At 50.5% G+C, this 23,345-nt stretch overlaps 2 protein-coding genes across 2 annotated transcripts; one reads left to right on the forward strand and one right to left on the reverse strand.

Annotated features, from left to right (window-relative positions):
* Nucleotides 1–371: 371 nt before the first annotated feature.
* Nucleotides 372–9,715, forward strand: LOC146754343 (man(5)GlcNAc(2)-PP-dolichol translocation protein RFT1-like). The gene is made up of 13 exons (XM_085527615.1): nt 372–434; nt 553–638; nt 748–864; nt 1,252–1,441; nt 2,067–2,168; nt 2,613–2,747; nt 3,441–3,519; nt 3,790–3,840; nt 4,578–4,708; nt 5,831–5,975; nt 6,588–6,693; nt 7,769–8,018; nt 8,470–9,715. Exons 1-13 carry the CDS (start codon nt 372–374, stop codon nt 8,632–8,634), a joined length of 1,620 nt encoding a protein of 539 aa, XP_085383741.1. The 3' UTR covers nt 8,635–9,715.
* A 405-nt stretch (nt 9,716–10,120) lies between these two features.
* LOC146754344 (maestro heat-like repeat-containing protein family member 7) lies at nt 10,121–16,940 on the reverse strand. The gene is made up of 22 exons (XM_085527532.1): nt 16,762–16,940; nt 16,453–16,675; nt 16,228–16,350; nt 15,972–16,051; nt 15,728–15,845; nt 15,526–15,612; nt 15,151–15,255; nt 14,838–15,018; nt 14,655–14,761; nt 14,285–14,434; nt 13,985–14,139; nt 13,736–13,883; nt 13,338–13,516; nt 13,117–13,254; nt 12,841–12,955; nt 12,560–12,697; nt 12,169–12,345; nt 11,708–11,863; nt 11,426–11,527; nt 11,229–11,337; nt 11,077–11,136; nt 10,121–10,962 (listed from the first exon to the last, which is right to left on the reverse strand). Exons 1-22 carry the CDS (start codon nt 16,938–16,940, stop codon nt 10,793–10,795), a joined length of 3,000 nt encoding a protein of 999 aa, XP_085383658.1. The 3' UTR covers nt 10,121–10,792.
* Between the last annotated feature and the right edge of the window lie 6,405 nt (nt 16,941–23,345).

Below are 23,345 nucleotides of genomic sequence, written 5' to 3' on the forward strand. Positions count from 1 at the left end.
CTGTCACTACCAGCAGCTCCGTGTTTTGGCCAGCAAAGAACAAGAGCCGAATGCAGCGCTGCTAAAAGCTGCATGGCCAGATCTGGGGCTTTTCTTTCCTGTCCGTGCCCCCAGTGCTGCAATGCACCACATCACTGCGCTCACACGCGCTGCTTGTGCTCCATCCACATTCACAAGTGGAGCTGGACGCCTCTGGCTGCCATTTCCCCGCACACTGAGGCCGTACATTGTATCGCTGCACACCCCGCTGTGTCACCCCGCCGCCACCTGCTGACAGGCACCACACGGGTCGGGTTCAGCTCTGCTGCCGTCCGCCCCCTCGTGACGTCATCGCGGCGCGACGCCGTCCTTCCGGCCGGTCGCTCGGCGTCATGGCGGCCGTCGGTGCTCTCCGTCAGACCGCCCGCCTGGCCTCGTCCAGCGCCCTGCTGCAGGTGCGGGCCGACCCGGGACCCCCGGCCCCGCCTCCTCCCGCTCCTCGCCCTCCTGGGCGGCGCCCGCGGGAGCCAGCCCGGCCCCCCGGCAGCGCTTTCCTCCCCCGTTCCCCCGCAGGTGCTGTTCCGGGCGGTCACCTTCGGGCTGAACGCGCTGACGCTGCGCTACCTGTCCAGGGAGCTCCTCGGCGTCGTCAGCGTGAGGTGACGCCGCGCTGCCCCGGCAATGGGAGCCGCCGGGAACCGCCTCTGGTGGCCGGGTTTCCTTGGCACGGAGCGGGGCCGACCCCGTGTCCCGTCGTGTCTCCCGCAGGCTGACGCTGCTCTATTCCACCGCGGTGTTCCTGGCCAGGGAGGCGTTCCGCAGGGCCTGCTTGAGCGGCGGTGCGGAGCGGAGCTGGGCCGCGACCATCAACCTGCTGTGGCTGACGTGAGAGCGGCTCCGCTTTGCTTTAGAGCTCACTCCTGGTTCCGGCTGGAGGAGGCGGCGGGTCCTGCAGTGGGACCTGCACGAGGCGGCCCGTGTCTGCAGCCCGTGTCTGCACTGCATGCCGTGCATGTTTTCTTCTGCTGACTCCACTGCCGTTGCCTGGAAGGCTCACTGTAACAGTTACATTGGGGCTATCAGACTCATAGCTGCAAGTAGTAGCTCGCACTGACAGGTTTTACACCAAAACTTGTAGCTACAATAGCAATGAGTTTGTCTGATCTCTTTCGACATACGTAAAGTACAGCAGCGTGGGAAATTTGAATCAGATTTTCTCTTGTTCTTTTTTCTGCTGAAGGAAACCTGACTGTTTTTACATTAACTTTTGAGAGTCCCTCTTGGTGTCTTCTGGTCTGTTTTCCTGGGCTTCGTCTGGCTGCACGTACTTGAAGTTCCGGATCCATCCGTGGTTCCTCACTATCAGGCTGGCGTGGTGGCGTTTGGCCTCTCTGCAGTTGTTGAGCTTCTAGGGGAGCCATTCTGGGTTTTAGCCCAGGCTCACCTGTTTGTAAGGCTTAAGGTTAGTAGGGAAGCTGTGAGCATAGGGCTGTGTGGGACGGAGAAACTTCGTGCTGAAAAAGTGACGTAATGGAAATGAAGACCAGATTCCTGAACTGGATCTGTGCATGTTCAGGGGTGCTTAAAAAACAAATGAAGCTATGGGTTGCTTCGTGCTGTACGATGTAGTCATAATGTATTTGTAACGTTAATTTGCTCCTGTTTAAAAAAGGAAGTTAATTTGTTTAGAAGTTACCTCCCTAATGCTCATTAAATGTATAATCACAAGTGTTGCTCAGAGGGAGGCACAGACGCCTTCCACACTTCTGCTTTTCACTGTCGGTGTGAGGCTGTGAAATGCAGCAGCTGGGGTCACGATTGTGCCAAGCAGGATTTACTCCCATGTGGGTCCCACACAAGGGAGCGGGGCAGTGTGATGGGGGAAAAGTGCCCTATAAGACTTGAGAATGTGCAGAGATGCTGCAGCGTGAGGTGGTCAATGCAGCAGCAGAACTGTGGTAGCCACACTGACTGTGAATGCCTTACAGGTCCTTTGTGGGTTGTGTGTGTGAAACTGGAGTGCTTTGCCTTCCTGTAGGTGGTTAAGCTGGCAAAAATGAGCGTTGTGTATTTTCTCTTTCTTGAAGGTAATTGCTGAAAGCCTTTCAATAGTGTCAAAATGCACTTTGACAGTTATCTTAGTCATCCTTTATCCGCAATGGGGCCTTCACATTTTTTCCTTGGCTCAGGTAAGTTTCCTGTATTCTGTATATAAATTCTTGCTCTGAAATGTTCTTTGCTGCTGTCTGTGACATTTAACCTGCTAGATAACACTGAGGAGGTGAGAGAATGTTCCTCCGAGGTGAGGGTTTAAATGTGAAGGATTTTGGTGATAGACGTTACTTGGCGCGTTGAGCCCAGTCAGTTTAATGGGCACCTTTGTTGTGTGCCTAAAGGTACATTTTGTGAATAAGGTTGTTACGTTGTGTGTGCTTTAGCTGTTCTTGAGGGCAGAGGGCTGTGATGCTGATCTGCTGATTAAAATGAATTTAAATCAACAGTACTCTGTGTGTGGGGAGGGGAGTTACAGTAACGCCTTCAGCTAGGTTCAGAGTTGACAGGAGGAAGAACTGCCTTCACTTCTCACTGAGTTCTCACTCATTCTTTGTTTTTTTCCTTCCTTGTCTTTCCAGCTTTTGTACACCAGTGTTCTGGTGCTGTGCTATGTGGTTTGTTTTGCAAAGTTCTTGGGGTCTCCTGAAGCAACAAAGAAGTCATTTCCGATTACAAGAATGAAAGGCCTGTTACCTAACTGGATGGCGGATAAGGTGGGTCACACAGTTCATTCTTAAGTCTTTGACGAGAGCGCTTTGAAAACTGGAGTTGATGGAGTGACTGAGAGATTATTTCTGCTCCTGGACACCATGGCTGGTTAGGAAGCATGGTTGCATAAAATTCCATTCACAGTTGTTGCATTCAAATCCTTGTCAGAAAACCACAGTGAACCTGGAGCTCTTTGTTTCTGGGCCTCGTTGGCTGCCTCATCTGTTGATTGGAGATGGAACATTTACAGTGTTAAAGGGAGTGAGCTGGTATCAGGTAGAAGAGAATCCAGGGTTGTCTTACAGAGCTGGTACTTCAACTTCTCCTCAGACAGAACGTGGTGGTGCACAGCGTCCTGCAGATACTCAGACCTCTGATGTCCTCCAAAAAGGAAATGGGGCAAAGAAAGAAATGAAAAGGCAAAGATGAGGAAGAGACTGAGAGATTGAGGACATGAAGGCAGTTCTGTCTTGTGAGGCTTGCAGGAGTGCTTTGAAGAGCACTGAAAGATGTACAGTACTGTGAGGGGCAGAGTTATATTGGTCTGCTAAACAACTTTTCTCCCTCTCTGGTTACTGTTGAGTGATTTACTCTGTAGAAAACTTATGCAGTTCCTTTGTGTATCTGCAAAGATGGTGATTTTCCACAAGGGAGAAAGTCAGCCAGACCAGGGTGACGCTGCTTCTTTGATTTTGCAGGCTTTCCTTAACTGGAAGGAAGCATGGCTGACTTGGAGCTTCTTCAAACAGTCCTTCCTGAAGCAGATTTTGACAGAGGGTGAGGCTCGATGTGTGGGAATGCTGGGGGAAGGAAAGTGGATACAGGTCACAAAATGGACAAGGAGCCTGGGAAGGCTGGGAGGGGATGGTGGTCAGAGCGGCACCAGCAGGTGTTGGCAACCCAGGTGCAGTTACGGAAGGTTTGTGGAGGATCAGAACTGTACCGTCCTGCTGGACATGTCTCTGGAATGCGTCCTGTTAGCAGGGACTGGACACACACGGGGAGAGATGTGGGGGTTTGTCCTTACTTCTGTGTTTTCAACTTCAGGTGAGCGATACGTGATGACTTTTCTGAATGTGATAAACTTTGGCGATCAGGGTGAGTGTGGCGATGCTGTGCAACAATGACATCATTTTCTAGTTGCTCCTTTTTGTCTGCTTCTGAAAATACTGAAAATATTAGAAACCATTTGAAAATAACATGAAAATGTTGGAGGATTTCAGTGGCGCTGGGACGTTGAGGTGCATTTCAGAGAATGATGGGTAAATGGTTATTAAATATAACACACACCAAAAAACAAGAAACAAAACCAGAGCAACTTGTTTGAGGGTCGTGGATTTAAGGAATGCTTCTCCCTTGGATCAAAACTTGGCAGTTGTGCCTCTTCTGCTGTGCGTCTTGTTTCTGTTTTAAAAACTTGGAAGGAGGCAGCATAGTATCTGATACATTGCAGTTCCTTCTCTTCATTTTCTTGGCCCTGTTGTCTTCCTTTGCAGTCTGTTAGCTGTTACAGCAGGAACACTGTTGTTTGTAGCATCACATCTCCAACTGAATGTGCTCCATAAAAGCAGTGTCCTTACAGAGTAATGAATGGCAGCAGCAGTTCAGGTGACAGCACTGGCTGCGCCACAGGCTGATTCTCTTGCATCTGGATCTTTTATCTTCCTCTGTAGTAAGAACTGAAGGGGCTGCCTGGGGGTGTCTGGGGCTATTGCTAGATTTGCTCTAATGCTGCATTAAGTTCCACTGGTTCTCTCTTTGTTTATCAGAAATGTGGAATAGGAATTTGTGCCAGAAAAAAAGTGACAGCTTGTTGGTGTGTTTTGTTTGTGAAGGTGTGTATGATATCGTGAATAATCTCGGGTCGCTGGTGGCCAGGTTCATCTTTTTGCCTATTGAAGAGAGTTTTTATGTCTTTTTCGCTCAAGTATTGGAAAGAGGGAAGAATGCAAAGGATCAGAAGCAGGTACGTTTGTTAGTATTGGTTCCACATGAAATGCTTACCTTCTGTTGGAGATCAATTGTATCAGGAGTGTGACTGTCGTGTGTTTAAATTACTGAGTGTAAAGATATTTGGAAAGAAACTTGAAGTGGAGACCATGCCGAAGGAGTCTGGACAAAAAGCAAATGGATAAAAAGGTAGCGAAGTAGGAGTTACGAGGTGCAATGACATAATGCTGCATTGTCTGGTAATTGAAGTTAAAATCCTCTACTCCAACAGCATGGTGCTTGTGCACCATGTCTGTGCAGCTGTGCTGAGGCAATTACTGTAGGTTCAATCTCTTTCCAGCAAATAAGTGGCACTTGACAATATTTGACTGACTTGAAAATACAACAGGCTGGTAAGCATTGAGCGCTTCAGAGGGTGCCCTTTCCAGAGGAAGACAGCTGTGTTTTGGCTGAGCTTTGGGATTGTTTGCGCAGTAACGATGGTTACATGAAGGAGAGGTTTCTGTATGCTCTAGAAGAAATTCTTGGTCAGATAGGAAGGTCCCAGTCAGCCAAGTGTCGTGTCTCACGTTAATGGTAGGCTGACAGAGGTGTACCTGTGTGTGTGTTTGACGTGGAGTGTTCATGGTGTGTTTGTGTGTGGGCTTATCCCGTGCACCTGGCAGGAGGTTTGACTCCTCATGAGGGGTGTGGGCAGCTGCATCTTACCATGTACAGAACTCACAAGTGGCTCCTTATGCTGTGGCGAAACTTGTAGTCCAGTGTAACAATGAAGACGTGGCCCTTTTGGTGATTCAGGCTGTGGCCCTGGGCAAATGCTGTGCTTTTCTTTGCTATTTACTGGCTGCTGTTTGCCCCTTTCCTTAAGCCCTGAAACAGAGCTGTCAATGGCTGATCTTTGTTGAGAGTTCTGCATATAATACGGAAGAGAATAAGAATACCTGAGCACAGCTGGAAGCCAGGACCAAGTGTGTAGGTGTGTCAATACCAAAAAATAGTCTTGGCTGTGCCTTGCATTGTGCCAGTGGACTTTTTCCCCCTGGAACAGTTTCTCTTGGTGACAGCAGCAGTTGTGCTGGTTCTAGTTCGTGTAATTGACTGCTGGGTTTTGTTGTTTTGTTTCTGTTTTTTTCTCCAGGATGATGTTGCTATGGCTTCGAATGTGTTAGAACTGCTGTTGAAGCTGGTGCTTCTGATTGGCCTTACCATTGCTGTTTTTGGATGTGCCTTTTCTCAGCTGGCTCTGGATATTTATGGAGGTTCAATGCTCAGTTCTGGAACAGGTAAAAAGCTTTAGCTGTGTTTTTTGTTTCTCAGCTCTGTTCTGAGCTCTTGGCTCGGTCAGCTTTCTGTCTGAAAAAAATCAGCTCAGGTTAAAAGGAGCTTCAAGTAGCCTCATTCTGGTAGAATTATTTGATTGCTTTGCCCTCCTGTAGATGCATGCATTTAGAATATTCCAACTGTAGCACCACAGCTCCCAAAGTTACCTGCAGGGATGCTTGCAGAGGCTGGAATGTAGCCCAGCAGTAGTTTTAACAATATTAGGAGGTTTACAAGGAAGGAAGGATAAAGCATTGGCTTTTCCTGACTTGTGTCACGTGTACCAGCTTATGGCCCAATAAATACAACCACCACTTTTGTGGAGGAGATCTTGTCTGTTACATTAATAGCTGCTGCCGCCTTGTACTTTGTGTTTGGGTTCCCCTTGCTTTGTTTATTCTGTTTGTCATCTTGTCAAGATGTCCAGACCAGAAGCTTCTCAAAGGGACACAGAAGTTGCTGTTATCATCGGTGATAATGTTACAGCTTCTGTTGTGGAGTATGAAACTGTGGCTTTATAAAAGAAATAATGATCTCTTTATCCTTGTAATGCTGCTGTCTTTATTTTGTTGTAGGTCCCGATCTTCTCCGGTGCTACTCGTTGTATGTCCTATTTCTTGCTGTCAATGGAGTAATAGAATGTTTCACGTTTGCTTCGATGTGCAAAGAAGAAGTGGACAGGTGAGGAGTACCCCCAGTGCATCTGTGTGTGATTTGCATGGAGTTAAGCATGCAAATGGGGAACAATTGTTCTGCTTGGATATTCGCTTGGAAATGCTTTTCTGTTACTGAGAAGGCAGTTTCTTTTTGCAGTCGTTTTAAGGACTGTGTGCAGACCTCGATGTAAAAGCTTTAGTTTAAACCTTTGGGTAAAAAGGATCCGAACTGACAAGGTTATTAGCTTTTAATACACAGCAAACTGGGAAAGTAATTTAATGTGAAGTCTTATTTTCTGTACATGTACGTGAATAGAAGCTTCAGTTTTTAAGGTGGACTGTTATGTTAAACTCCTTAAAGTCTTGCAGCTGTTAAAACTTCTCAGTCACAGTTTCTATAGATCACATTTGGGATGACATGAGTTCAGTGGTTTATCGGCCTTGAGGAGAGCTCTGGACAAGATGACTTCCTGTGATGTTTTGCAGCCTGGATGTTTTCTTGGTTCTCTGTTGTGGTGTGTTGGCACTGCAACCTGATGGCTGCCATCGGACTTGTTTCACTTCTGTGGCTGTTGTCTATTACAGCTCTGTTCCAAATTAATTAGGCCTTTATTTTTTTTAGGTCATTAATTAAAAGAGATCCTCTTTTAGCAGTTTAGCAATTGAGCAATTCTTTTTAGATGTGCAAGGACTGCTTTTGTCCCCCTTTCCAAGTGTGATCTTCTCTTTAAAGCCACTGTTTGGAGCAGGACTAAGTGTCACCCTATTGAGCGTTATTGTTCTTCAGTACCGAATAGAGAAGGAAAAAGTCCTCAGTGTTTGATACTGCTAATTATTGTTAGTAGGTTTTCTGAAGTGAATGCACAGGTGAATAGTAGGATAGAATTTCCTTCACTTAAAGTAGTTGTTGGTTTAGTTTACTCAACGTATTTTTCATTCTTGTGCTGCATTTCTTTTCTCAGCCTTGCCGGCTGTTAGCAGATGACAGGAGTTGTTGCTCCCATGTTTTAGAAAGCGAATGGATTTTTATCTTCTGAAAATGAGTTTAGTAATTAAATAGTGCAACTGCATATGTTGTTTATATTGTTTCTTCTTCCTAGGTACAATTTTGTTATGCTGGCCTTGTCCTTCGTGTTCCTGTGCATCTCTTATTTCTTGACCCGCTGGCACGGAAGTGTTGGCTTCATCCTTGCCAACTGCTTTAATATGGGTATTCGCATTGCTCACAGCATCCAGTACATCTATGAGTACTTCAAGGAAAGCTCCTACAGACCTTTGACAGGCTTGCTTCCCTCACCGTTTTTAATACTCGCTTATGTCATAAGTGGAGGAATTACTGTTTATTCAGAGGTAAGTATCTGCCTCGGGATGTTCCTTTCACTGCGGAGGTTTGTCAGATGGCTTCATTACCAGAAGGAAAGAAATATTATCAACAGGAAAGGCTTACAACCATAGACTTGGAGATTTCCATTACATCTTGCAAGGCTGCGTATAGATCTATTAAAAATGAAACAAAGACATGCAATTATATTGATCTTCAGATGTGTGCCTGCTTGCCTTCTCCAGGTGGCAGAGAACTGTGTACCTAATGAGTCAGACAGTTCTGCTGGCCATCTGTATATCCACATTCTTAGTTCTTGGTAATTGATGGTGATAGTGCAAAGAAATGGTCACTAAAGATTCGGTTAAAAAAATAAAAAAGCAGTGCAGGGGGAATAAAACAACAACATCTATCATGTATGTAGCTGGCCTACCTTGTGCCAACTGGTTTTCCTTCAGTTGCTGGTTTCCTTTGTTTTAGGCATTCTTCTGCTGTGATAAGGGTTGGATGTCAAGGCTGATTCACATCAGCATTGGGGCGCTGTGCTTTGCAGCTACCACCATTACCATGTTCTGCACAGAGACCAAGCTGGTCCACTTTGTCAGAAGCCAGTTCCTCTCCCAGTATATGAAGAAAGGAACATGAAATGCTCGTGGGCAGAATAATTCTTGTTCGTGGCTGCAATTATGGAGGGTTGTATTCTTTGCACGGGTCTGCCTGGATAAAGGTTTCCACATGAGTTTGTTGGAAGTATTGATAGTGACAGTATAAGTGGTTGCTGACTAAACTACTCTGTACAGTGAAAGAGAGCCGAGTAATTTTCTCTTCATGCATCATTCGTTCTTAGCTTTTCTTCCAACAGCCTCGTTGGTGATGAAGGTCTGTAGTGCACCTGCCTGACATGAACTGATGGCCAGAATTAATGTGGGGAGCTCCCATTCTTACTGGTAGGGAGACATATATGAAGGCATTGTATGGCTTACGTCTTAATTAACATGTAATTAAGAATACCCTTATTGAGGATGGTGGGCTGTTGAAAAAGTTAGCAAAGAAATGGTTTGATGTTGAAAAACAAAAACCAGAACCAAAACCTGAAGCAAACACTGGAGCGAGGACCAAGCACGAAACCAGTACCAAAGTGGAACGTAATGCAGCGCAGAAAAACCTGAGTTATCGGTGCCCTGAAGTGAGAAGCATTAAACAGACAGTTCTGGTACTTGCAGGGAAGCTACTGGAATATGCAGCGTGTCCAAGTCCAAGCTGGCTGTGTGAGTTTACTTCTGTCAGCATCATTCATGTAAGGAGAGAATCGATTAGCTTGTCAGAAATGCTCTGAAGCTTTTCTCTAGACAGAAGTGTGGTGGGTTTTTGAGCAGTGCCGAACAACAGCTGTGAATTACAGTCACGTCCAAGTTCCAGAAGGTAGAGTTAAATATCATTGACTTCACTGCTGTTCTGTTCCTACCTGAGGTGATCAGTGCAGTTATGAGCAGATTTGTCTCGCCTTTCTGCAAAGTGGAACGTTGTGTATGTTGAATGAGATTTCCTTCTGGGTTTGTGCGTGTTGGATCTCTTGCTTTTGGATTAAAAAAATGCTGCTTTTTCTTACAACGAGGTTTTTCATCTGGTTGCTCCTTTTTGTGTTTGTTATAAACCTTTGTGTTGATTTAATTTATTGAAAATGTCAATGCTCAGAAGCAATAAAGCATTGAATTTTGTTTCCTAAGGGCGCCATGTCGTATTGCTGGTCTAAGATGTGACTTCAGAGCATACGAGCAGCACGTTGTAACAACCAGCATTCCCTTCACATGGTTTGAGTGGAGCAGGAAATGCCGAGTGTGCTGAGACGTACAGCATGAAGACTTCACTGTCATCACATAGCAAACTCCACAGGTCCTGAGACAGCTCTAGAAGCATCTTCACTTCCAATGGCAGTGAGGAGTTGGTACCAATGGACAGAGCTGATGGGGTGAAATGCTTTCTGGTATCACTGTGGTACCGTTAGAAATGTTTGGTTCTGTTAGAAATGTTTTCTTAACTGTCGCCTCCAAATCCGGCGACAAGTCAAGGCTGCGTGTGAAAGTACCGTGCCTCCGCACATGGGGAACAGATGAGACTCACACACAGTGCGTAATGCCAAAAGAACGAATTTAATGCCTTGCAACAAATAGTATATACCGGTACATGTGACCGCCCCCATCAGGTACTTGTGACCTCCCTGACTCCAGCCCAGGTGCACCCAACAGCTTTGTCTCAAGTGATGCACGGTCATAGTTTACAAATCCTGATGAGCGGGCTGAAAGGAAGTGATCACACTATGATACAGGAACATCACCTTCACCCGAGATTTCTGTCCAGGTTTTGTCTTCTCTAATTTAGAAAAGGCTCATTGGTAGGCTAACAGCATTGTAACCAGCATTACTAACACATCAAATGCCTATTCCCATAGATTCCAGCATTGGTAACATTAGATCCTATTTGATTCACATCCAATTTATTAATAAAATAGAAGCACACTGGATAATAACCTGGATAATGCCTAATAATTGCAGTTCCTGAGACTGCATTGGAAATGCTAGAAATTCTCCCATTATGTCGCTCCGCTGTTATCTGCAGTATAACAGGTTACAAAGCAGCACACGGGCCCAGTCACTATGAAAACTGGATACTAGGGCCAGTCCTAACGACTCCCATTTACTTTCCAAAAGCACAATTTGTGCGGGCGATGGGGCAAAGGGAAGTGATGTGCCCGAGGAGTGGGGCTGAGCAGCAGGCAGGAGATGCTGGGAGCTTTGCAGGGCGCTCAGCTGTCTGCCCGGGAGGAGCGCCACCTCCTCCATATGCCACGGAGCCTGGTGGAGAGCTGCCCAATGGCTCCTTGTGGATGTGGCCTCGTTTCCTTCAGGATCTTCAGCGTCTGAAGGGCCAAGGAAGCGACAGCTGGACTGGGGTCATGCTTCATTCCCTGAAGGCCTGCGATAAGAGGAACAGAGAGGCATGATGACCCAGCTCTCCCCTCTGGCAGGAGGGAGCGAGGGACAGGCATGTCACCTGCTGGCTGCCCCAACATCCCACTCCCTGGCTTACTTTGGTAGATGTGCTCTCTGTCAGCCCGCTGCTCATCCCTCATGTGCCGCCCTAAGAGCCCTGCGAACACAAAGCCCCGTCAGCGACCCCCGCTGTTCCGTGGGTGCAGCATGGAGGGCCAGGGATGGGGGAAGCTCAGCCTCGTGGCTCACCGATGAACCTCACGGCCTCCAGTCGCAGGGTTTCCTGCAGGCTCTGCAGGTAGAGCAGGCAGTCGCCCAGGTAGTCCTGCGCTGCACTCTGTCTCCTCCTCTTGGTCAGCTGAAGAGGGAAGAATGTGAGGTCAGTGCAGGCTGGTCCCGACCCTGTCCTGGGGTGTGGGAATGGGCATACTGTTGCGCATACACACCATGCAGTCGCTGATCTGCCAGAACTGCTCTGTCTGCACCAGGTGCTCCAGCTTCCTCCAGCGCAGGAACCGTGCAGCACCAAGGAGGGCTTTCTGGGAGGCCTGCCAAAGAGCTGAGATAGCACCGCAGCCCGAGCAGCCGCAGAGCCCGTGTCCCCAGAGCCCCTCTGCAGGGAGGATGCAGCAGCAGGGGCTGATGCTGCTGTGGGCTGCAGTACTCTTGATGTATGGGGGGCACCACGGGAGCAGCATCACCCTCCCCCAGATGAACCTGATTCCCACCTTGGACACGTTCTCTTCCTCATCGTGCAGGTGTAGATACAGCAGGACCAGGTTCCTGCACACCGTCTTCTGCATCTTCCTCTTTTCTTGGCCCTCCACAAAGCTCAGCGTTTTGAGGAAGAAGTCGATGGAGAGCTGACGCACCATGCCGGACTCCTGTGGAGGAGGAAGGAAGGACATCTGTGTCAGCAGCTCCAAGTCCATGGCAAGCAGGGACAGCACCACCAGTGAAGTGGGGGCAAAATCTCCGAGCTGAGAGGATGCAGATCTTGAGGATGCCCTCAGAACTGCTCCAAAGTGTGCAAGCTCTGCCCAGCGGAAAGTCTGCCCAGGACCACGCAGTGCCTGAACCTGGTGAGCGGCCAGGAAAGTCCCCTGGTGCGCTGTCACAAGGCAGCAGGCATGGGCACGCTGGGCTGGCAGCCACATCCCTCGTGTGCTGGACTCCCTATCATCCTTACATCGTTAAGCAGAGCTGGGAGCTTGCTGGCCAGCTCCAGAGCCATGACGCTGAGCTTAACCTCCTTCAGGAGGTGCAGCAGGTTGCTGAATATTGGTAGGGCCGTGGCACGGATGTCACTATCTGCATCCTGCAGCTGCTCCATGATGCACGGCAGGAAGATGATCATTGTCCTTGCCTGTGGGGAAAAACACCCCATCCTTTAGGTACGGCAGCAAGCGTAATGAGGGCAAGGCTACTCCAGTACCAGCCCTGAATAGCAGGCAGTGATGGGGTGGGCAGAGCGCACCAGCTCCTCACTGCCTGAAGAGTTGCCGAGTTGTACATGGCCCCGCTACAGCCCCATGGCAGGCCCAGCCCAACCTGTGGCATTCCTGGCCACCCCTGCTCACCGTGTCCTGCCTCTTGCTGAGCTGCAGGACGCCCCTGAGCACCAGCTGCTGCATGCCCACCCTCTTGCTCTGCAGATAGTGGGCAAAGATTCCTATGATGCGGTGCAGCTCTTTGCTGAGGTCCATGCATTCCAGCATCTGCAACAACACACGTGGCTCTTAGTGCTGGATCTAACAGTCAGCTTGGGGAAAGACAGCAGGCCCCGAGGGAGGCAGCAGGGCTCGTGCTGCCAGTGGCCTTGCAGCCTCCAGTGTTCTCTGCTTCTGCAGCTGTTGCTCACCTCAACGAGGAAGACCATGGCCACCATATCCCAGGAGTAGAAGTTGGTGCTGAGCAGCTCAACCAGCTGCTGGAAGATGGGGTCACGCAGAGCAGCAGGCAGTTCCCTCATCACCCTGCAGGGATAAGAAGGCACCGTGAGCCCTGAACCAGGCAGACGCAGCTCTGGCTGTGCAGCCCTCTTGCCACTGCTGCAGGGGCCACAGGCTCTGGTGCTGTGGCTGCAGTTTGGCTGAGAACTGGGGACCCCCGTGACACCACAAGGAAGGGCTCCCACCTGGCCACCACCTGCACACCCTGGAGGTGGGTCACAGTGCTGAGAAGCGCGTCCCAGCCCCCCTGCTCCTGGATGGCCTCCATCTGCTTCTGGAGGCCCACGCTGCAGAGCAGCACCTTCAAGGACTGCACCGCGGACCTGCAGGTGGAGAAGAGTGCGAGTCACATCAGGAGCCCCAGCACCGGGTCCCTGGGTGCAGCAGGGGGACGGGGATGTGGCACCTGATGGGAGTGAGCTGGTGCTGCTGTTGCCCCTCCCAGAAGATTTCCACCTCCTGCAGCGTCAGCTCCGTGGTGAAGGACACTTGCAGGAGAAGGGCTGGGAAGAGCTGGGGGAAGATGGCTTCAGCCTCCTTGAGGACCAGAGGCAGCTGGAGTATCTCTGGTAGGGTCCTTGCTGCCTGCAGAAAGCACCCGGATATGATTCTTGCCCTGTCCCCTGGGTTTCCACCCCGTCTCTAGAAGTGTAGGGATGGAGAAAGGGAGGGGGGGGGAGGGAGACCCCCAGAGCCCCAGGCAGGTCTATGGATGCATCCCAGGGCAGGAAGAAGGCTCGGGGGTGGACAGGGAAGGGGAGTGGGGACTCAGCTGGGGTTCAGCTGGGTGAATGAGGAACTCACGGCCAGGGCAAGGACACGTGGCCTCTCCTTGATGAATGGGGAGGTGTGCTGCAGAGTGTGGTTTATGAGCACTTGGAACACCTCCTGCAGCACCGTCTTCACGGTTGAAGACTCCGAGAGCATTTCCCTCCACATGGTGACAGCAACTCTGCAGGTCCCCAGGGCTGTCAGCGTGGCTGCTCCTGCCTGGCTGACGGCCATGGGGTGGGGAGGGGGGGGAGAGGAGCCCTGAGGGCTGTGGCCCCATACCTGGAGCAGGTGAGAGAGCAGACCAGCAGGCTGCTGACCATCTCCTTTGGGAATTTGCTGGCCAGCACAAGCAAGGCCCTGCTCAGGCTTTCAAGAGCTGGCTTGGCTTTGATGGAAGGCAGGCTGCTGTGGATCGCCTTCACAATCTTTTGCACCTGGAGGGGGGGAGCATGGGTGAGAATGGGATGGCACCAGAGCAGGGCCCTGCTGCCATCCCCACTGCTGCCTGCTGGCCAAGCGCAGTGCCAGGGATGGAGCAGAGCCCCCAGGGCTGGAGCGGAGGCAGCAGCAGGTTCCCACCTGCTGTGGAGGGAAGCGAGCCTCTCCTGCGAGCACATCCACCATGTGGGCAGCCAGCTGGGTGCTGTGGAGGCTCGGTGCTTTCATGCTCTCAATGGCTGTGAGTAAAATGTTGACCTTTTCAGGGTACAGGAGGTATTTCAGAAGGACCTGTGGGAGGGAGGAGAGGAGGGATGACTTATCCTCTGCTTGGCTGCTCAGCTGTGCAGGTGTCCCAGGAGAATTGGGAGCAGAGGCTGTGCTGGGTGATGCCAGGGATATGAAGCGTGAGGGCCCCAAAGGCACCAGGGCTGCTCGGGGACAGTGCGTGCACTCTTCCTGACACTGCAGGCCTGGGTTCTCCTGTGGGCTCAGGGTTTGCTCTTTGTACCTCGAAGATATTTCTGGCTCTGTCCTCACGGGAAACCTCCTGGTGGAGCGAAGTTTGGCTGTCCCAGAGCTGTGGTACTGTGCGCTCCTCCGGTTGCCATGGCAGTCCTGGACAGGAGCACACACGGTGTCAGTGAGGGGTCTGGGCATCTGGAGGGACCTAGCCCAACACAACTCCTCTCACTTGGGGCAGCGATGAAGATGAAAAGCTGATGAACAGCATTAATCGCCTCATCTCTGGTCCTGTCATCCGTGGAAGTGCAGGACAGGATGAGGTGTCCGACCAGCTTTCCCAGCACGGGGAAGCGTTGGTTCTCCTGGCACTTGTGCTGGAACACCGCGGTTCCAACGAAGCAGGTGCACAGCTGGGGAGAGAGGCAGCACGGCTGAGTGGGCAGCAGGGCCCAGCCCAGGCTCTGTGCAAGCCTGGACACAGGTGGGCTCTGGCTGGGGAGCCAGGATGTGGTCCCAGAGCTGAGCGCACCGGGACTCCCTACCTCAGGCAAGACGCAGGTGTTGCTGAAGGCGAGCAGCCTGGCAATGCACACCACAGCCCTCTCCTCCACGGCCGCCAGCTGGCACGTGGTGAAGGGCAGCAGGAGCTGTGGAGAGAAAAGTTGCTGTTGTGCCCACAGCACGGGGCACTCGTCCTTCCCCTTGCTCCCCAGCTGCAGCGGGGTGGGTGGTTGCGTCCCTGTCCTGCTGCAGCCCTGCCATCTTCCCGCTGCTCCCCACCCATCCCTCTAACACCACACGGGCTAGTTTTGGGCCAGCACCCCCTGCCCGCAGCAGGCCCTGGGGGGACCTCGTGTGGATCCCTCCTTTGTGGCCTTGAACCATCCCCGCAAACCCCAGCGTTGCCACATCCAAACCTCCATGATGTTCTGCAGCTCCACGAGGACAAAGCGGCCAGCGCTGCTCACCAGCACCTGCAGCAGGTGGTGCAGGGCTTCCATGGTCTGCAAAGGAGGACAGGGGTCAGGGCGGCCTGCCCTGCTGCGTCCTGCTGGCAGCAGAGGGGCATCCCGGGTGCTGGTGCCCAGGAAGCGTCCCCAGGGCTCAGCTGATGCGCACCTCCACGTAGAGTGCCGCATCCAGGTCCGCGTCGTCCTCGTAGCAAGGGAGGTGGAGGACGCTGCTGAGGCAGGCACGCAGGAGACCGTTCTTCTCCTCTGGAAGCAGCCATGCTCCACTGCGAGGGGAGAGAGGGCAGAGGTGTGATGCTCCGCTCAGCACCCTGTGCCCTGCAGCCTGTCCCGCTCAGGGCCCCGGCTGGGACCGATGCCTCCACGCTGGCAAAGCCGTGCTGGGGCAGTACCTCATGGCGGCGATGGTGCTCATGGCCTGCTGCCGGAGCTCCGTGTCCAGGTGCTCAGCGGGCTCCTCCTGCAGCAGCGCCTGTGGGCACAGCGGGATGGGATGGGATGGGATGGGATGGTGCAGTGTGCCCTGCTTGGTGTGCAGAGCCCAAGCACCCCATCCAGGCCCCCAGTCCTGGCCCTCGTTCAGGGCTCCCCAGTGATCCTGCAGTGGAAGGGCTGTGCCCTCAGCCCAGCCCTGCAGTGCTCCATTACCTCAATGCACAGCACCACCTTCAGCACGTAGTCACACAGCTGGCTGTGGACCACGCTGTCCGTGATGGCAGCTGTGCAGGCAGTGCGGACGCAGGCCAGAAAGCGCAGCTTCTGTTCCTGTGTCTGAGACAGGAGGGGAGTTACAGGGGTTGGCATCGGGGGACCCCGGCACCCTCTGGGCACAGCCGGGCAGGGGCAGCCATGGAAGCACAGAGTGCACACTACCTGCGGTCTGCATGCACAGCAGGCGTCGATGTAGCTCAGGGGATCCTCGTCCTGAGGTGACACGACGGAGGCAAAAGGATCCTCAGCTGAGCCCACGGGCCCCTGCTGGGGCTGCACCCCATGCACCTCGCCGGGCCCCTGCGGGGCCGTGGGGGTGCGGGATGCTCCGCGCCTCTCTGGCCAAGCCTCTCGAACTCGGAGTGGGGGTCTCTGCTCCATCTCGCTGCGAGGAACAGCGGCAAATGAGCCTCGTGTTCCAGCTCTGCCTCCTGGTGGTCAAAGCCCATTGTAACGGGGCTGTGATCTCACCCCCTTCCATCCGCCTCCACATAGAACCCCTCCTCTTGCCCTGGGCTCGCCCCAGAGCCCCACAGCCGTCCCTGTCCTTGGGCAGGTTCGGTCTGGAAGGAGCCCTTGTATTCACTGTGTGTGTTTGCCACAGCTGCAGTGTTGGGATCCGGGAGTCCTTCTTCAGTCCATCCCCGCATCCCCTCCTGTCAAATTAAACCATGTTCTGGTCTCCATTGGGACGGAGTTGATTTTCCCTTCTTGGCATCTGGTGCTCTGTTTCGGCTTTAGGAGAAAAACAGTGTTGGTAACGCAGCAGTGTTTCTAGCTGTTGCTGAGCTAGATGGGATGGGATGGGATGGGATGGGATGGGATGGGATGGGATGGGATGGGATGGTGCAGTGTGCCCTGCTTGGTGTGCAGAGCCCAAGCACCCCATCCAGGCCCCCAGTCCTAGCCCTCGTTCAGGGCTCCCCAGTGACCCTGCAGTGGAAGGGCTGTGCCCTCAGCCCAGCCCTGCAGTGCTCCATCCCTGCAGGCATTCAAAGGCAGGCTGGATGTGGCTCTGGGCAGCCTGGTCTGGTGGTTGGCGACCCTGCACATAGCAGGGGGTTGGAACTGGATGATCTTTGAGATGCTTTTAGTACAAAATGATGATCTTTTAGTACTGGATGATCTTTTGAGATGCTTTTAGTACAAAAAAGATATGGAGATTTTGGAAAGGGTCCAGAGGAGGGCCACAAAGATGATCAGGGGGCTGGAGCACCTCCCCTATGAGGACAGGCTGAGGGAGTTGGGTTTGTTCAGCCTGGAGAAGAGAAGGTTGCGGGGTGACCTCATTGCAGCCTTTCAGTACCTGAAGGGAACTTACTCCCAGGAGGGGAGTAAACTCTTCGAAAGGGCTGATAATAGCAGGACTAGGGGAAATGGTTTTAAGTTGAAGGAGGGAAGATTTAGGTTGGATGTTAGGGGTAAGTTCTTTACTAGAAGGGTGGTTAGGTCCTGGAACAGGCTGCCCAGGGAGGTTGTGGATGCCCCGTCCTTGGAGGTGTTCAAGACCAGGTTGGACGGGGCCCTGGGCAACCTGATCTAGTAAATGTGTATGTTTGGTGGCCCTGCCAGGCAGGGGGGTTGGAACTACATGATCCTTGAGGTCCCTTCCAACCCGGATAATTCTGTGATTCTGTGTGATTCTGTGATGCTTTTCAACCCAGGCCATTCTATGACTGTACAGTTCCATACTGGAACAAAGATAAAATGCTAACTATGTAAAACATGGAGTCAAACCTGTGTGATTTGTCCACACGAGGAGGTGATTAGAAAACAATTTGTAAGCTACAAAGCTGCTTGCATGAAAGGAAAAGAAAATGTATAAAAATGTATGAGGGAAAATTGTATTGCATTGAGATTTCCAGTTTTTACTCTTTGCAGATCTAACTAGCTGCTGGAAGAATCCTGTACGCCATGTTCACACCATTTTCAATGAGCTGGATGAGTCTGTTGTTGGCATTTTAATACCACTGACCAGGCAGGCAATATGTATGGAGTATTTGGCTCTCTCTACAGTCATGAATGTTTGAGTATCTTCAACATGTGGCTCATTGCTTCCATTTCAGGCTGCCCAGAGAAGCTGTGGATGCCTGTCCTTGGTGTTGAAGGCGAGGTTGGATGGGTGATGGGCAGCCTGAGCTGGTTAGTGGGCAGCCAGCCCATGGCAGGGTGTTTAGAACTGGATGATCTTGAAGGTTTCTTCCAACCCAAGCCCTCCCGTGATCCTATGATTCTGTGATTTCATTCAGGTTTATTAAGATGAGATGAGTTCTCCTAAATGCGCTGTTCTCCATATGATGATAATTGGAGTCTAGATGGATGACTTAAACCAGACACCAAACTTTCTGATGGCCAAAATGAAATGAACTCAATCCTTTACTGTGTCAGTAGTCTGTAACTAGAGCCCATCAGGTAATTCCCAGCCTCCTGCCTGTATCAGAGGCTGCACACGGTGAAAAAGTCTGATGGGATTTTAACCTCTAAAATGTTCAGAATCAGCCAGAGGGTGAATATATTCACTATGCAAATACCTGCAGGAATAAGCTTGTCATGTATGTCCTCAGGTACCACAGTAGTTAATGGTGGGACTCAGTAGGTCATGCTGAAAGTTGAGTCTGCTGATCTTGAAGGCCTTTTCCAGCCTAAATGACCTTATGCTAATATTTCTGTATTTATTTCTGTTCAGCTCCCAGAAAACCTCCCACCCAGCCCCCAGCTGACCCCGTGGTGAAAAATAAAACAGAAACCTCAGTGACGCTGGCATGGTCCCCTCCGAAGATGCAACGCCCCATTCCAATCGATGGCTACATTGTGGAAGGCAATAAACTAACTGGCTTCACGTGGGTGAGGTGCCACGAGTCTCATGTCCCCGTCCCAGAGTTCACGGTGAGCAATCTGTCTGAAGAGGCTGATGATCAGTTCCGAGTGTCTGCAGTCAATGCGCATGGACAGAGCCCGTCTCTGGAATTCCCAGGGAGCGTGCACCTTGGTAAGCACAAAAACCCCAATGGAAATGGGTCAGTGTGAGCTGAGCAGCTGTGTTGGTTCCCTAAAGATGTTTCCTTTGACTTTAAGGATAGTAGTGCATTAACACACCAAAGGCTTTCCCTTCTTCCTAGTTCTCCTATCAACCTCCAGCTACCACTAAAGTGATACAAGTTCTGTTTCTGTGACAGAGACATGAATATCCTTATCTTTTGATATCTCACATGTGCAAGAGGCAGAACTTTCTGTAACAGATTTGAAGCATAGAAGTTCTTCTTCCAGCACTCATGCAAAGGGAGAGAAAGAAATGTCCCTATGATTTAAACTTCCATCTCTAAATGAGATACCAGACTTGCATCTAAAGAGCATTAAGACATACATGTTGTTCTTCCTCAGAACCAGTCCTGGCTGTGAAATCCCCCCTAACAACTGCTGAAGCTGTACCTGGAGGGGATGCCATGTTTACTATTGACCTTATAACAACGTGTTGCAGCACTTGGTACCTCTATGGTAAAGTCTTACAAGAAAGTGAGACCTGCATCATCAAGAGAACCCAAACTACTCACAGCCTAATGATAAAGAACATCACCAAGAATGATGATGGAGCAGAAGTGAAATTTGTTGCCGAAAATGTTGATGTCAGCAGCAAGATGAGAGTGAGAGGTATTTGCTTTGATCCTTCTCCTTTCATCTTACAGTCAAGGCATAGTTGCTGTGATCTGTTGATTAGAACTGGGGCTGCAGGCATTCACTGCCTGTACCAAATACCTGAAATTGCATCCCATGGACTGACGTGAATCCTGGTAATGACCTAAACATGATAGCACTGAGTGTAGGGTAAGCCAATCTACCCAGCTGCTTGGTATCTGAACCAGATTGCTTCATGCCAGCTGATGAATGTCTGCAGTTCACAGGTATTGGCCAGTGCATTCAGTCAGCAGGTTTACCACTGCATCACCATAGAGCAGTACTTTCAGCTCCAGGTTCAGACAGCCTTTCTGATTGCACTGGAATAGTTTAGAAGTAGGGGAGCAATCATTCCAATAATATCTCTATCAATCAGCTTTGCATGACCAAATAGAACAAATAAACATTCATTATGGGAGGACCTGTTTGTCATTGGGTGGAAACCTCTGCAGAAGCATGTTTAGAGCATTATTAATCAGTAGAAGGAGATGTTTGGTTGATTTTTACTTAGTAAATCCGGCAAGAAGACCAAATGAAATATCTTGAATTGCTCAGCAGTGACACAATGATGAGTGCAGGAACAGAAGGTGATACTTTTTCAGAGATGTTGCAGGAAACATTGACCACGTTAGCCTGATCTAAATTGAAATAACGAGGTCTTTGCTCCTGACAGGTGCTGCAGTGAGATTTACCAATAAGAGCAAAGATGTAGAAAAGATCTCCGCTCGGCTGCATGAGGAAGCCAAATTGCAGGCTGAGCTTTCAGACACAGGCGCTACTGTGGGGTGGATGAAGGATGGGAAGGAGCTCAAGGCCAGTGAAAATTATGAACTGCAAATTGTGGGGAAGAAACACACCCTGAAAATTCACAGCGTCTCAATGGATGATGCTGGAAGTTGTCAGTGCATGTGTGAGGGGGATAAAATGCTCTGTCAGCTTTCAGTGAAAGGTATGTGACAGTCTGGGCTGTCCTCTTCCTGCCCAGGGCCAGCAGACTGCATTCACCTGACTCCCCGACAGTCCAGCTGTTGTCAGACAGCATCTGGGGTGTTTTCAGTGGCTGTTTTGACTTGAACTGGCCAATCTGCTTTGTAGAGCCATTTGATTTCTGTGTTCTGTCCTGTGATTCGTCCCTAAGATATAGAGGAAATCAAGGGAAAGATAGGAAAAAGAGCATCCCAGCCTTCCTGCTCTTCTCTCAGGTTGGCCACGAGAGATGATGTCAACAGCTTTTTGTTGCAGTGATCCCAAGTGTAGAAGAGACCTGTGAAGAGTCACAGGGATGTTTACTTAGCTGTCATTCCATGGTGGGCTTTTTCTTACACTGATGTAGAGAGAAACTGAACTTTCCCACGCAGGTCTCTGTTTTGCTGCAGGGTGTAGGTCTGATCTCTGAGATCCACACGCTGGGCCTTGATTGCAATAAATGAGAGCCCTTTGTTTGCTCCAGTGGAAGACTTTCCATTTCTGCAGTACCCTCTGAAGATGACACAAATGCAAATGCACCTTCTTCCCAGCAACAATTGCCTTTTTTTTTTTTTTACACTGAGCATGCATGAGGCTCTTCATCATAGTCTGCTGGCTTGTCACCCTTGTTGATCCATGGAGAGACGAGAAAGCCCTAGAGTAGTGTATGCACTTTGGCATTGGAGAGCTTACTTAATTGCCTCTTCTCAAAGAACAAACTCCAGAGAGGCATGGAGACAGCTCCAAAGAGAATTGAATAATGGGTATAAATTTAAGGAGAGCAGAACACCCTGCCAAGGCTTGTCAGCTAGTCTTAATTTTGCTTTTCTTCTCTTTCTTTGTCACGATAGCATAATATTTCATACTGGCAGTTCTGCCCACAGAATTAACTGGCACAGGCTGCCCGGGGAGGTGGTGGGATCCCTGGAGGTGTTCAGGACCAGTTCTTGGGACCAGTGCTTTTTTACATGGTTATCAGTGACACCAATGATGCAATGGAGTGCACCCTCTGCTGTTTGCTGAGTGGTGCGGCTGATGCAGTGGAAGGAAGGGATGCCATTCAGAGGGAGCTCAACCGAGAGGTCGGCCTAGGTGAATCTAATGAGGTGGAACACAGCAAAGTGCAAGTTTTGCACTTGGGCTGGAGGAATCCCAGGCATTTCTACAGCCTGGGAGGAGCAGTCCTTAAGAGAAGCCCCACAGAGAAGGACCTGGGGGTCCTGGTGGATGAAAAACAGAACGTGAGCCACCAGCGTGCTCTTGCAGCTCAGAGAGCAAATGGTCCCCTGGGCTCCATCAGAAGAGGGGATGGCCAGCAGGGACAGGGAGGTGATTGATCTTCATGATCCTTGAGGTCCCTTCCAACCCGGGCCATTCTATGATTCTGTGATTACACTTGCTGTCAGAAATAACGGCAGCTGTACAGAAGCTGGATATATTGTGGGACAGTTCTTGTAACCAGCTGATTTTAAGACCCTGCCAGAGTTGAGAGTCTAAATTGCATGTCAGAAGAAAAATGGGAAAGTGGTTATTGCTCATTCTTTCTCATTTGCTGATTCATTCTTTAGTGTTCCTTTTCCAAAGGAGATTCTGGTGCTGGAAGCAGTTGAAGAAAGAACCTAAGCAGCTCTTGCCAAGAGTGCTTGAAGTCCCTGTGGAGAGAAGCAAAGAACTTGGGCTTCCTCTGGGATGCTCCCCACCATGTCTCAGGAAGGAGACCAACTGCTGTTCCACTTTCTGCTCTGTGTGTGGAAAGGTACGTCTGGGTTTCTTCTGCTTGTTTTTTCTTTCTTTTTCTGGCTTTGAAGGAGAAGGGGTGGAGCAAGGGGAGACCCACTGGTCATTTGTTACCTCAAGAACAGGATGGATTCTGCATTGACTGTGAAAAACCTGGGCTAGTAGCATGGGCATGTTTCAGGCTGGACTCTTCTTTGGCTGCTTGGTTTCCTTTTGGCTACAGGGAGACAGCTGTCTAAAGGTGTGTTTTCAAACCCACTCTCCAAAACCATGTTTCATTGTTGCAGGTGGTTCAGTGTGCTCTTGCAGTGCAGATGCTGTAGTTTGCTGTAGAATCTGAATGGTTTCTGTTCCTAGGGGAGGACTGGGAGGAGGTAGTGAGAAGAGAATTCAATGCCTAAGGGGAGGGGAGATCGGGGATTGGTGGGAGAGGGAGCCAATAGGAGGGAGAGAGGAGTTGGGCGCAGGGTGATGGTAACACCCCTTTGTGATGTCATAATGCCCTTTGTGATGTCATAATGCTCCTTTCTGACATCACGATGCCCCTTTCTGATGTCACAATGCCCCTTTGTGATGTCATAATGCCTCTTTGTGACGTCATAACAATCCTTTGTGACGTCATGATGCCCCTTTGTGATGTCATAATGCCCTTTGTGACGTCATAATGCTTATTTGTGATG

This window comes from Coturnix japonica, chromosome W (genome assembly GCF_054131305.1).
Source record: "Coturnix japonica strain WE chromosome W, WE-NBRP24, whole genome shotgun sequence".
Lineage (NCBI taxonomy): Eukaryota > Metazoa > Chordata > Aves > Galliformes > Phasianidae > Coturnix > Coturnix japonica.